The 15,134-nt window shown below is 41.9% G+C and overlaps 1 protein-coding gene across 1 annotated transcript in view; it reads right to left on the reverse strand.

Moving 5' to 3' along the window:
* The window catches only part of LOC148524761 (uncharacterized), a 106,336-nt gene that overhangs the window by 28,539 nt on the left and 62,663 nt on the right, over positions 1-15,134 (reverse strand). Inside the window, exons 18-24 of the mRNA XM_088471635.1 lie at positions 9,521-9,574; positions 9,394-9,447; positions 8,300-8,353; positions 7,321-7,392; positions 7,202-7,237; positions 4,797-4,841; positions 2,642-2,674 (exon numbers count right to left, since the gene is read on the reverse strand). Coding sequence (XP_088327761.1) covers positions 2,642-2,674; positions 4,797-4,841; positions 7,202-7,237; positions 7,321-7,392; positions 8,300-8,353; positions 9,394-9,447; positions 9,521-9,574 — 348 coding nt within the window. The remainder of the gene's footprint in view (positions 1-2,641; positions 2,675-4,796; positions 4,842-7,201; positions 7,238-7,320; positions 7,393-8,299; positions 8,354-9,393; positions 9,448-9,520; positions 9,575-15,134) is intronic.

Genomic DNA, 15,134 nt, shown 5'->3' on the forward strand with positions numbered 1-15,134 from the left:
CTGCCTGTCAGTGCCAGCAGCCAGCACATGAATAAAAAAATCGGTGGCGGAGTCTGAATGGATGCTGCGTGCTTGCGCGCAGCATCCATTCAGTGACGGGAGAGAGCTGGGAGAAGCCCAGCTAGTGAGGCTCCCCCCAGCCTGACGTTATTTGGAGGCGTGCCATGCAGGCACGCCTCCAAATATTGTCACATAGGGGGCGTGACCTTTGGTAATTAGGCCACGCCCCCATTTCCAGTTGTGCGTGACATCGCCGCGCGCCATTTAAGGGCACCCTCTTAAGAGCCGGCACAGGGTGCTCCAACCCCTGGAACCGGCCCTGGACACTGAACTTCACAGATCAGAGTGACAGGAGTCGCCATCACTACTCTGAGTGGATCAGGCCCTGAGTCACTCTGCTAAAAATCTCCAGCATAGAATAAGCTAGAACCTGGCACTCTGCAAGAAATAGGCATAAACTGCCTGAGGAAGTGGGCAGCAGTCCCATGAAATGCGTAACAAAGTTTATGCAGTTTATCACATGATGTACCAGACAATTAAGACCGTTTGTATTAGTGCAACACTACAAATCTTCAATTAAATATTTATTTCAAAGAAGTGTTACTGATTACTCAATTGGGGGAACTTGTGCCAGAAAGGACATTGGGCCTGATTCAGAGCCGTTCGCAATTTGCGGACGTTCTTTCAGGAAAAGGGGGTGGCTATTCAAATGAACCGTTCGCTCTTTGCAGTCTGTTGACGCCTCCATGTCTGAACGAGCGAACAAAACCAGCGGCCGCTATTTTGATAAAAACGCCCCCTGGCCGCTCACATCATACGTCATGTCCGCTATTTATTTGATTAATCGAGTACATCGAACAGCGTATGAACTGCTCGCTATTCTTGTGGTTGGTTTTTCCTACCGCTATCTTGCGAGCAGTTCTGGCTATAAAATAACCAAGTGACGTGGTCGATGACGCTGCTGTTTTAATTATGCACACCCTAAAAACGCCCGTTTTGACCTTTAAGCACGCCTGCGTTCGGATCTCCACTCCCCGTTTTCAAGCACCTTCCCCTGTTACCACCCACTGACGCCTCATCCTGTCACTCGCTATATAGCGAACAAATTATTTCTGGCCGCACTGACTGGTTCGCGCATGCGTATTAAAATGCATACGCATGCGCAGATGTGAAAACATCGCTCCGAACGAGGGAACGGCCGCTTACGAGCGGCTCTGAATCAGGCCCAATGTTTGCATTATTTTAACACCAGCCTTGTCCATATTTTATTTTATTCCGTTAAAATATTTATAGGTGTTGCATTGATTAGGTGACATTTTATGTGCAACATGAAGAACACACTATTAATGAATTTAAAAACAATTTATATAAATAATGATTATTTAGTGCAGTAGGCATAGCCCCAAATTGTAAAAAGGACTGTTACTATTCTGAAGAAATATATGACCTGGTTTTGTCATATTGCATGAAATAATGTACTGCATATTATGTGATACTAGCATATGACATCATAAGAAAAGACACCTAGATAAAATATGACTGAAAGTACAGACTTCAGAGAGGACTTGTCCTAGCACAAGATACTGTACATCAGTGGTCAGGGAACAGGGGTAAATGACCCCACATGGGGTAAAAATGAAACTCCTACGGGTAATGGACGGACAGCCGGGCATGCATATGAATCATTCTATAATATAGAATGATTCATATGCATGCCCGGCTGTGCCGCAGGGAGGCTCTAAGCCGGACGCCCGCTGAGATGTTACCAGCGGGCGCCCGGCTCCTTCCCTGCAGTGCCGCGTTAGCCGGAGGCTGGAGTTCTCTTCTGAACTCCAGGTTCCGCCTATCTCCATGCGCAATGTGGGAGAGACGGCATGACGTCTCTCCCATAGTTCCGAGGAGCAGCCGGGCAGACAGGATGGTGGTGGATGCAGGAGCGGGGATTAAGGTAAGTGTTTTTTTTTTTGTACAAGCGGCACTGCAGGGGCATTATATGGTGGCACTACTACAGGGGCACTTTATGGGTGCACTACTACAGGGGCATTATATGGGGGCACTACTTCAGGGGCACTTTATGGGGGCACCACTACAGGGGCATTATATGGGGGCACTACTATATGATTTCCTTCCTTTCAAATTAATGGGGTAACGTCGGCGTATCTAAATATATTTTGGGGTAAAAGGTAAAAAAGTTCCCTGACCCCTGCTGTACATAGTCGATGTTGAAATGCCCCATATATGGTAATAGGTGAGTTTTGTCAATTCTGTCAGATTATAATCATTGACTTTATTGCTATGATATTGGTAAATAGAATACTATTATAATTAAAAGTATATTCAAGTATTACATATGAAATATACCTCCAGCATAAAGTATAAGGGAAATTAGAAGTCACAGAGTTCATGGAACTCCAAAGTAACTTCTTAGATCCTTATATTTACAATAGAGTGCATGTTAGTTTATAATGACAGGCAGCCACTACTGTACAAGCAGTAACATTGTTGAGCGCTGTAATCTGTATAAATTTGAATAGTATTTGTTGCAAAAAAACAATACTCAGACCTTGGAACATGGAATATGAATTCCTGTGTTTAGGTAGTTTTGAAGTTTTTTCCGTTAGAGAAAACAAAAGTTACTTACTGCTCCCTTGTCTCCATAGTCACCTGCTTCCCCCTGTTTTAATTAGATGTAAAGAAAAACAAAGGATCACAATTTTCACACTAAACATTTATTAAACTGTCGATTGAGACTACCAGTTATTATTAATTCCCCCCAAAAAACACAAAAGTTTTTAAAATATTGATGAAATCAAACACTTGTTTATTTGCTAATAAATATATTATGTTATACAGTATGTGTGCAAGGCCAATTAGTGACGAACCCACCACCTCGGGTCCTGAATCTCCCCCTTTTCTGCTCTAGGAGCGCAATAACCATATTCATACTCCAGCTCTGAACTGTCAATCATTGACGGCTCTGTGTTGACATATGGTATGATAAGGCTCATTAGGATATTCACAGGACCCCAGTACTGAGGCGGAGGGAGCCAAAATCTGGATGTCGTAGCCATGCCACCTCTGTAAAATATGATGTATTTGCAGTGCCGTGCCCCTCAGCAGCTGGCCCTTAGAGATGGTCTGTACATCGAATTTCAACGGTTTAACATCAATGTCTTTCTAGTGATGGTAATGTTTTTATCATTTGATGGCGGCTTTCCGATGGCAGCCGCCATTGAATGGTGTGGAAGTGATGGGCATTCGATGTAAAAATAACCCTGAAGTTAGCTGTTTAACATCGAGAATGGAGGTGGGTCGCTATTGTGCATGTGTAAACATGTTCTTTTCCGCATGAACAGACCATCGCAAATTTTTTTGATGCAGTGGTTAGTTACCATCGCATTGATAGTGTAGATGGAGAAAGCCCAGCCATCAGTTGATGGAGGGCTTCCGATGTCCATCCCTATATGATAGTTGTGCTACTGTGTGTGTGTCACTCACTCAGTAAGCTGCAGACTGTTTAGTAAGCAGCAGTCCTGGATATCTAGGAGGAGGAGAGTTGCAACATGTGAGGCCAGGACTGGAGCCAAAACCACACAGATACCTGTATGGACAGGACTAATAGTTTCTCTGACAGTCAAAGAAACTACTAGTCCTGTCCATATCGTCATCTGAGTTGCCTCAGTCAGAGTCTGACTGCAACTGTACTCACAGCAGCAGTGGAAAATGGTGGGTGCAGGGTGGGCAACATGGGGGTGCTGTGTGCACCGTGCACTCATTATTAACACGCTACTGGTCCACTGTAATAGGCCTGTTAAAAGATACAACTAAATCATATAAAATACTTAAAATACTAGTCTAAGATTATGACTATTTAGATTAACATTAACTTCACTTAGTGTAGTGTTCTACAATTATATCAAGAAGAATTTATATTTTGTAATATAAATAGATATTGAGAATTGTAGATAATACAATTGATTCAGTAGAAACTTTGGGGCCTATGTATTAACAATTGTGGCAGTACCATGTTTACTATCAGTCCGTATGACAACAGACTTTGGTAACAAAACTATGCACTCTATGTACTACAATACACTGCAAGGACAGCAGTAGTGATAACCGCTGTTCCTGTGAATTACATCCCGGCTGCATCGGAGGAGTCTTTCACATTTTCAAAGACTGCCACAATAATCTGTTTCCACAGCTGAACGGAGGTCGCGGGAGAGGGACCCTAAGATCCCTCTCCTGTAAGAATGCCTCCATAGGCAAAAAGCGGTTTATGTCATCTCAAGATGGCGTAAACTAAAGGGGCCAAACGTCAAAAACCTTCTCTTTTCAGAGTTTGGTACATAGGGGTCACAATGTACAGTAGTCCCATTAATAATAATGGGCACTACAGCCTGCAGTGTTAATGAGCTTTTTGCAGAAGGGTTTCTGTGAAATCTCCTGCATTAGACCATTAGTACATTGCAACAATACAGAAAATTATGCAGAAACTGCAGTTGCTACATAATTTTATGGAAAATAGTTTGATTCATACTGTAGGCTCCTTTATCTGTATTTTACATTTACTTTCAGTCTTCTGTAATTCAGATGTTTCCTAAATGTTTTTTTTGTGCCCATTGTATGACTAAATATGTCTATGTTTTGATGCATACAATAATAATCACTCATAAGAAATCCCAATACAAATCCCATTAAAATAAAAACTGGTGATAAATAGACAAAATATAAAGCAATTACCACATGCTTTACAGATAATTAGTGCATTATACAACATTTTTATTTAGAAATACCTTTCTTCCAATTTTTCCTTTGGCACCTTGTCTTCCCTTTTCTCCCTAGAAATAGAGCATTGACATGTCAGCGCCTGTATTTTACATTTGTAACAACTCAATTTAATTGTTTTCTTAGTTATCCTCTTTTGTTACAAAACCTTGCTCTATAGGGTACGTACACTCATGTGAAGCAAAAATGACTGCCACTTGTGCTTTATGCTGTAGAAATACTGAGCACTGCTTTCAGAGCCATTTGCCTTTATTCCAGATTAGGGAGTGTGATTTATAATACGTTTGGTCACAAATACAATCTTCTTTAACACTTCAAGGGGGTGTAGTCATAATGTAGACATTTACAATGCGGACATTGCTTAATGTTGACACCACAATGCTGACATTGTTGAAATGTCGACGTTGAACATGTCGGCATCTGCAGGATGTCTAAAAATGTTCACAATTTCGACACATCCCACGTCCAGCACTGGCAGTTACACATGTTGAACTTACTTGGATTCCATGTCATTCTATGAAAATGGTCTGTATTTATTATTATTAAACCTACTAGCTAATCCCCCTACAGTCCAAGACAAACCCAGATTACTGTGGTATGGTTGGGTTAGTGGATTGGATGATCCTGGTACATATCATGGGGGGATTATGTACTAAGCCTTGGAGAGAGAAAGTGGGTGGAGATAAAGTACCAACCAATCAGCTCCTAACTGTCACTTTACAGGCTGTGGTTGAAAGTTTGGAGCGAATTGGTTGGTACTTTATCTCTCCGAGCGGATCCCTCTGTTGCCTCCTCCCTGCCTCTTCGGCGGCATTGCACATGCGTGACCTCAGGTCACACATGTGCAGAAGCCGGCCATGGGAGGAGGTAAGTAAGGCTGCTACTTCTGTAATTCAGTGATGAATTACTCCGGTGTTCAGTATGCCGCGGCAAGGTGAATACTTCATCAATGGGGGCCATACAGCCCCCGATGAGGAATAGACCACTGAATCCCCCTGATTAAGAAAGAATGATAGAAAATCTACATTTCAGGGAGCTGCCCTGCAGAGGAAAATTTATTATGAATTAAATAGCAATTTGCAGTATGTACAATCCCATTTGGAGTTGCTTGAAAGGATTTATTATTTAAATGGAATGTCTTCTAGTAAAGAAGCCATTTCAAAAGCAAGTCAGTTTTTTTCTGTGAATCATGTTAGAAAGCAGTGCACTACTGTACTGTACATGCTGGGCACTAGCAGTGGCAAACGCAGGAATTCTAGAGGGGGGTTTCCAAATGCCTGATATTAGAGTGAGTGTGGCCAGTCCATGAAGAGGGTAAAATTTGCACTTAACCAGCTTTAATATGCGTCATACAAAGTGTATTGTGTGTACATGGGGGAGTTTGACTGGGGCTTATGCCCTTCTGCTCCACGGGAGGTTTTTATCCTCCCTGAGCTCGCCTTAGGACACCTGCGATACGGTTTGACAGTTGTACCGCCCATGTACAGGACCAGTGATCACAGTAAGCCATTAGATGCGGCTGTAGGACCATCCTGCCTGAGCTGAATGTATTTATTTTAGATGTAGGCACCATTCCAGGGCATGGGAGCAAGTCCGGGAGTCTGGGGGAGCAGCAGAATAATCTAGCACTGCCCTGGACATATATGTACATATTGGGCTCTATAGCAGCACATCCCTAACAGTGAATGATTTCCAGATCTCCTAGTTGGTGCACAGGTATATTTATTAGTGGCTGATACATGTTAAAAGATCCTCAGGTGGTGCTAATTATTTCATTTGTGATACTGAGATTAACATTCAGCACTTGTAAAATTCTATTATATTACTATTTCTATTGTGGTCATGGTGTGGGATGGGGAGGGGGGTTTCCAGGCAGACGGAAACCCCCCCCTGCGTTTGCGTATGGCTAGGATCCAGAGTCTGCAGAGAGCTCTGTCCTCCAACCTGATATGTTACTGCACATGTGACTGCAGTTATCGTAGTACTATGTGAGAGTGTCACAGTTGAAGACAGATGTCTTCTACTTAGCTCCATGTGAGAGACTTGGTACCTGATTTAAAGCAGTTCCAGCATCCTGCACCACTACCTGCAAGCAGCATACACTCACCGGCTTGTAAGCAGTATAGAACCCAATTTCACTTAAGCTTCGCTTCACATTACCAGTGTACTCTACATGTAACAGTGAGTACGGCTGTACCTGTTGTCTATCAATAAGCCAAAACCACAGGTTAAGTAACTGGGCTGTTCATAGTTTGAGTCATCTACTGCTATGTACCTATATAACCCTGCAATATCAACACCTGCACACACATAATTTCCAACAAATCACAACATAGCTGCAACTTGTATGTGTCTTAAAACCATATCTCTGTGTAAGAAAAGAACAAATTTAAAATTACCACATAAACTTTACCTTTTCTCCATCATCTCCAGTATCACCTTGTGAGCCCTGTAGACACAGAGATAGAGAAATTACTTACAGCCAATATGACGGACCATTCAACCTTTTGCTGCCCACGAGAGGTCACTTACCCTGGGACCTATGAGACCCTGTGGTCCTGCTTTTCCAGGGGTCCCAGCATCACCCCTTGCACCTTTTGGACTCTATAAGGACAGTAAGAGTTTGTTTAACCTCTTCATGACAGAGCTAGCTCCACCTTAATGACAGAAGCATCGTAACAAATTACTGTTTTCCTGAATTCTTCCCAGATACTTTTTTACGCCATTAGTATAATCGCCCCAAATACTCTAGAATTAAAATGCTAACTTCTCCCAAGTATTGCTATACCATACATGTACTTTTTTAGTTTAAGGTGCTTCTGGGGTCAGGAGCAATGATATATATTTCTTTTTTACAGGGGAGACAACTTCAGGTGTCATATGAAGCTTCTGTAGGTCAGCCATATTTTAAACCACCTTAGATCCAGTACAAATTCTGCATGGATCTAATGGCATGCTTTTTTCTCTAGTGATACTCAGCTGTACGCCGCACCTGCAATTTTTTTTATATTATTTTTAATAGCACTTCAGTATTTAACAAGAAGCATTTCATTTGAATGCCATGTGTAAAATTTATGGGTACCATGAACCAATCTTATCCTAGTCAGCCAACAGACCCTTTGCTCTTATTAAAAGTCAAGGTCCAGGTTTACAAATCGCATCATCATCCAGGTTGAACATAATCATTTAAACAAGCAACAATTTACTACCCAGAGTCAAACTGGTCACATTGTACATAATGCTTTACAGACATTCACACAGTATTCTTGTCTTGTATGATCAATAAATGTAATTATAAATACTGTAACAGATTAAAAATCTACTACCAACTTCCAAGGACCTTTTGCATATAATTTGTGTCTATGAAGATATATATTGTTTTCATATGGTGAAGAATTTTTTGCATAGCTAAGTAGAAAAACACACAGATAAAAACCTGTATGCAATGACTGTGCAACCACTGTATATACACAGTATAAGAAAATTAAATATATATTTTCCTGCAACATACCATTGGTCCTTCAATACCAGGTGGGCCGGCTGGCCCTTGGTCTCCCTTGTCTCCCTGTAATTAGAAGAACATGCTTTACTATATAGAGCATCAAGAAACAAAAAAAAATCTGCCACATATTGCAAATAATTCCCTGCTATAAGAACTTCTCATCAGTCTTTCTAGCAAAATGTACCAGATTCAGTCCGTTTATTAAATGGACCACCAATAAGTAATATATAGATGTTTATGCTGTTATATTTTTATTAGCAAAATATATTTGTTTTACAAGCATTTTCCCAAAGGTCAGCTCATATTAGTTACAATTAAAAAAAAAAAATATATGTGTTTAATAATAATATTATAATAGATGTTAGCCACTGTAAGTTTGACACCAATAGCATATATTAATGTACAGTTTTAATATTCACTGTTTCAAGCAATCTGTTTAAATTATTACCATTACAAATGTTGACGGGAGCAGAACTTTATTGAGCTTGGCATTGAAAGAGAAGAAGATAATATTATATTTGTGAGAAAGGGGACTAACATATCCCTGAAAAAAAATATATATAAAATTTGAAGGTGATATCCCCTTTCTATTGCGACCTGATGGAATCTAACAGGAAATTCTCAAACCGTAGGAATAGAGACTTTTATTTTTAGGATTCTAAACATTATCTTCTAACTAATGATTATTATGATGTTGTATTAATTGTTTTTATACAGGATGCTATTCCATAGGATATACTATAATATGAAGGCTCTCTTCATATACTCTCATGGAAGTCCAGTGTCCCCAGTAATCTGGACACTTGAAGCGTAAATTTAGGTAAGGGTATTTGTATATACAGAATATTATGTTGATTTGTGTGTTTTACATGATTTTTTACATTCTTTACAATGAATATGTCTGTTTTAATCTTCTACAAATTTTTCTGTTTATTTATTTCCTATTCCTCTACCAAAGAAACACATTACGTTATCATATATATAAAACAGTTGCAGTTTTATTTTCTTCCTTATTGTAAAAGTCATCATTTCAATTTAAACTGTCATTGAAGATTGGAAATCAAATATAGACGATATCAGCCAATATGTACGTAATAACTTACCTTGTGTCCAATTACTCCAATGCCCCCTTCTTTTCCGCTTACGCCAGTAGCTCCCTGGAAATTGACAGATGGTAGATTTAGGAGAAAATACAGAGGGAAAACTTCAGCACATTGTCTGGTAACTTACATCCTTGCCATCAGTACCACGGAAACCGGGAATACCAGACAATCCTTGTATGCCCTGCAATAAAAAAAATGTGTTAATATATAGGTGAAATGTTCTGTATATGCACTACAATAAAAATGACCCATAATTATGGACACTAGACCTTGATGTAGAGTTGGACATAAGTCCATTTATTCCATGTAAAAAGGCAACTAGTGTCAGTATTTAGAATTGAGCTTATTTTATATTTGCACCCACTTGGGATTCGGTCTGGGGTAGTTATATATAAAATCACTACAGTAGAGGCGCAGTGACACAATTTAACCGTGCCCCTTAGTGCTGCTTCCCATTGTAATTTAATCATATCTTTAAGATATACCATATATAAGGCATATCTTTGTGCATCCCATAGGCCTGGGGCAAGAGTGCCAGTTATGATAAATGCATTTGTGCATCAGGCATGTCTATGCACTAAATTTAAAGTTGCACATAGTTTGACATATGTGTAACTTACTATTCTGCCACAGAAATACAAATGAATGGATGCATTCTTGCCTGTACTCAAAAGTCACAATTTTATTTCTAACTGTAAATCAGAAACTAAAGCGGCCCATACACGGTACTTTTCTTGCATGATGTGCATGATTTCGATCGATCGCAATGATCAATCGTGCACATCGTGTGTTGTTTCTGTATGTTAACAATGTCGTTGCGCTTCCCAGCCGTCGTATAGCAGGATCGTAGATCTTACGGCAAAACCGTAAGATTACGATCTATTGTGTACAATGTGATACACATTAGCATCCGTATCGTATGAATGTAACTATCAATCGTACACCATTTGAACACATCGTATGCAGAATTTCAAGGGAAATCGTACATCGCATACCTCCCACCATTTGAGGAGGTCCACTCAGGACATCCGCGCGCCGAAAAGGGGGCGTGGCCTAACGGCACACCTCGTTTACATCAGTAAGGGACGTGCCCAGCATCTCCGAGATGCTGGGCTGCCCCCGGGCTTCCCCCCATGCTGTGAATAGATGCAGCATCTATTCTCGCTCTGCATATGCTTCCCCCCAACTTCCCCCCCACCGCGGGACACTGCGGCCCGCGGGTGGGATAGTGGGACAGTCCCAAAAAAAACGGGACTGTCCCGCTGAATGCAGGACAGTTGGGAGGTATAACATTGTGACGTTTCAATATCGCACCGTGTATGGCCAGCATAAGCCCTTCGATGTTTTTATTTGCGCAAGTGCTCTTTATGTGGTCACCAAGCTCTTATCAAGGTGCGTGTTCACCTCCTGGTATTTGGAATGCTCCAGGGAAATCAATCAGTGCCTGGTTGGTGGGTTTCCAGATGCACTTAAAAATGCTCATTGTGAAAATAATGGAAATGTCACTTCACAGTACTATGAGCTTTATAATTTTACATTCTCTTCCTAATATACTGTACAGTTTATCTTAATATATAATATATTGGAATTATTAGAGTGAGTGGCCATTGTGACTGTCTGTGTTTATGTGGCACTTTTATGCATTTGAAAGACTTTATTGTATTTGTTGAAGCATGCTTTTCTGCAGAAGTGCTCCTGGAAGGTGCAAAATACACCACATAAAAGACTGAAAGTAATGGACGATACCTGATCTTCTCCATCTCAGGCATGATATACAAAATAAAGTCATTTTGTGGGGAATGCCCTTATTATAATTATTATTACTGTTGTTTATTTGTAAGACACCACCACCGTGTGTGGGGAAATCAGAAAGCACGTACAGTAAAACAGGACAGACAAGGTATACCAAAACAATGCAGACATGGAACAAAGGGCCTGATTCAGGGATGTATACTATGTCCATCCAATGATGAACGTAAATCTCAGATGTTTCCGAGTCTTTGCCTGCGCAGGACCCTTTCTGTGAATGTGCAGACCGGGTCCTGTGATCACGCTCACAGACCCCCCCCCCAAAAAAAAAATAAGAAAAAAAATGCTGCGGCATTTGGGGGACGTAGCTGGGCACCCTTACCAGAAACAGGGGCGTGTCATCCCCATTTTCAGGGAGGGATGAGCCCAGGGTCTGCGTCAACAGATGCAGATTCCTGGCCTCTGAACTGGCCAGCGCCCAGTCAGGCTGCGGGAAGCTTCAACTTCCGCGACCTGACTAATGGAGCAACCTCGGTCACGATGGTGCTCGCAAATGCAGCAAGGAGGTGTCGTACTTCTGCATTTGCATTAAGAAGTACGGAATTGCATTACTTGTGTGCGACTCTGCAATTTCGCCCATCTCTGAATCAGGCCCAAAGGGTAGGGAGGGCAGAGAACTTCCAATCTAGTTGGAAGGGGCACAGCTGAGAAAAAAGGTGTGAATGTTGCTGAGAATGGGACCTTAGCTAGGGTTTACTAGTGTGAGAAGTGGAGAATTGAGTAGGGTAAGCTCTACTAAAATGATGGGCAGTTCCTAAACCACACTAATCAGGGAGTGTCCCTTACCTGTCCATCTGTACCCAGCAGACGGTGCATACAGAAGGCATAATTCAGAGATCGACGGAACTGCACAGCCACACACAAGCGGTTGTGCAAGTTTGTCCATTTAAAATGCAAATGCAGAAAGGAGGTGTCACACAATCTTCAGCTGCCTGATCCCAGCACTGCGGCTGAGGTCGCAGCCTGGGATCACCATCGGAACAATCACGACCATCAGTTGCAACTGTTGTACCTCCAGCCAGGCTGCGGCAGCTGAAGATTACCACAGCCTGGCTGGGTCCTGGCAGCTTGCGAGGCCAGGAAGTCTACTCTGGCCTCGTCACTCCCGGAAAAGAGGGGCGAAACACCCCCGTTTCCGGGAATGCTGCCCTTAGAACGCCGCCGCTCAGCCTCCCAATCGCCGCAGCTTGTCAATCAGGCTGCGGCTGGGAGGCTAAGTGAGGCGAACTCGTAGAAAGAGGGCTGCACATGCGCAGTACACATCCTAAGCATGTGTAGTCCACCCACAATCGGAGATGTGCACTAACCATCGGATTGGCGTACATCTCTGAATAAAGCCAAGAATCATTTTGACCTGTAAACCCATAAACAATGGGTGCATTTGCTGAAAAGTAGACAATGGGTACATACAAATCTCAATTGCAGAACAAGGATAATGTTACCAAGCTAAACATTAAGGATGGGACTGTTGGTAGTGTGTCATTTAAATCCACAAAAAAGTTCCAAATGTGCTTATGCAAAAATACAGACTAAGGCCCTGATTCAGAGCCACTCGCTAGCGGCAGTACGCTCGTTCCGAGCAATGTTCGCACATCTGCGCATGCGTACGGTTTTTAGTACGCATGCGTACCAGTCAGTGCGGCTGAAAATCGTTTGTACGCAATATAGCGAGTGCCTGCTATTTTGAGTGACAGAATGAGGCGTATGTGGGTGGTAACAGGGGAAGGTGCTTGAAAACGGGGAGTGGAGATCAGAACGAAGGCGTGCTTAAAGGTCAAAACGGGCATTTTATGGGTGTGCATAATTAATATAGCAACGTCATTGACCACGTCACTTGGTTTTTTTTAACTCAGAACTGCTCGCAAAATAGCGGTTGACAAAACCAACCACAAGAATAGCGAGTAGTTCATATCCTGTTCGATGTACTCGATTAATCTAATAAATAGCGGACATGACGTATGGTGCGAGCGGCCAGGGGGCGTTTTTAACAAATAAACGAGCGTATGTTTTGCTCGCTCGTTCAGACTTAGAGGTGTGAACAGACTGCAATGTGCGAACGGATCATTTGAATAGCCACCCCTTGTTTTTGAACGAACGAACGCAAATAGCGAACGGCTCTGAATGAGGGCCTAACGCCCTCATTCAGAGCCGTTCGCTATTTGCGTTCATTAAAAAATGACCACAAAATATTTATATTAATTATAAAATTAGTGAATATAATATGATATACACAATATACACATGGGCCCTCATTCAGAGCCGTACGCTCTGAGCAGAGCGCACGCTCTGAATGAGGGCCGTCCTCCATAACTATGGAGCGTCCTCCTGGACGCTCGTATAGCTGTGGGTCACCACCCACTGCCTATACGAGCGTGCAGTTTGATGGCCGCGATGGTCTTGACCATCGCGACCATCGAAACTGCGTACAAAAGCCTGCGGTTGAGTTTCTCAACCGCAAGGCTCGGAGTGATTTTGGCTCTATCAGAGCCAAAATCACTCCCACTGACATCACTAGTGATGTCAGTGGGCCGGCTTTTGACGGGAGGCGTTCCCTTGGGAACGCCCCCGTCAGGGAGGCACGCCCCCGGCACAGCCAGCAAAGGGGGCGTGCTGTCAGTCACCATCGACAGCACGCCCCCTTTGAAGGGATACTACAAGCGAAGGCAAATCCTTCGCTCGTCGTGTCTGGCACATGCGCACGACGGAGCTCCCTCCGTCGTGCGCATGCTCAGTGCAGAACATCGACCCACTTGCGAGCGGACAGCCGCTCGCGAGTGGGTCTGAATCAGGCCCATAGATATTACAGTAACTGACAATACATGTTAAAATAATAAACCAGATTGATTTTGCCTTTTAAATTATTGCAACTTTAAGAAAATGGACAGCATTGTGCTGATGCCTGCGTCTCACAGGCTATTCATTACCCAAAAAATTGACACTTGGGGAAGGTTTCTCAAATCTTGGAGAGAGACAAAGTTGAGAGAGATAAAGTACCAACCAATCAGCTTTTAAATGTCATTTAACAGGCTGTGCTAGGAAAATGTCATTTAGGAGCTGATTGGTTAGTACTTTATCTCTCTCCAAGATTTAAGAAATCTCTCCTTCAGTCCACCAACTAATAATTACAGTATCCAATACCATTGCAGTCACCAGCATACTACAGCACAGTATGCCTAATAGTGATGATCAACTAAACATCCACCATACCACTTAAACGTGCCCTCAAATATAACAGTATAGTTGTATATTCAGAGTTTATAAAAGAAAACATCAAACGTCTCTATAATCAGAGCTTGCTAATTGACTGGCTATGTCAGCAGGTATTTTCTCCGGCACAATGTGGTTTGGCACAGGACCAGATCACTTCTAGGAGTAAATCAGTCCTCATAAGAGTGCATAATCTGATTTCTATATTTAGCAGAGAGAATGATTGTCAGACTTGCTCAATTATAAAAAATAAAATATAAAAAATTGGAGTTTCTCTACTTTCTTCATATTAGTTCAAAGTGATTGCTCTCTACATAAATATGACATAGTCCAAAAGTAATAGTTAATTATAAATGGGACTATTTTACCTAAAGTTGTCAGCCTTGCCAAGTGCTTCACCTCCTTGGAAACATAATAATGTCCTGATAGAGTAAAGAGAAAAGTCTAAAACTTGGCCCCTCCCTAAGTACCATAACACAGTATTTATTTAGGCTTATGCTCTTCATATACACCTTTAACCCATTAATGGTCAGGTATATTCTTGTTTAGCTTTCTGATAAGACACATTTTAGCATAGTTCATATATGCTGATTAAACAAGAATGAGTTAAAATGTTTTTGTGACTGTGCTTTCTTTTATTAGCGTTTTTAATTTAATGTTTTTATTGGTTCATATATACAACAAATTAATTAGCATAAAAATAATGCATTTTGTCCTCAACAGGA

Source organism: Taudactylus pleione, unplaced genomic scaffold, assembly GCF_031769625.1.
Source record: "Taudactylus pleione unplaced genomic scaffold, aTauple2 ptg000116l, whole genome shotgun sequence".
Taxonomy (NCBI): Eukaryota; Metazoa; Chordata; class Amphibia; order Anura; family Myobatrachidae; genus Taudactylus; species Taudactylus pleione.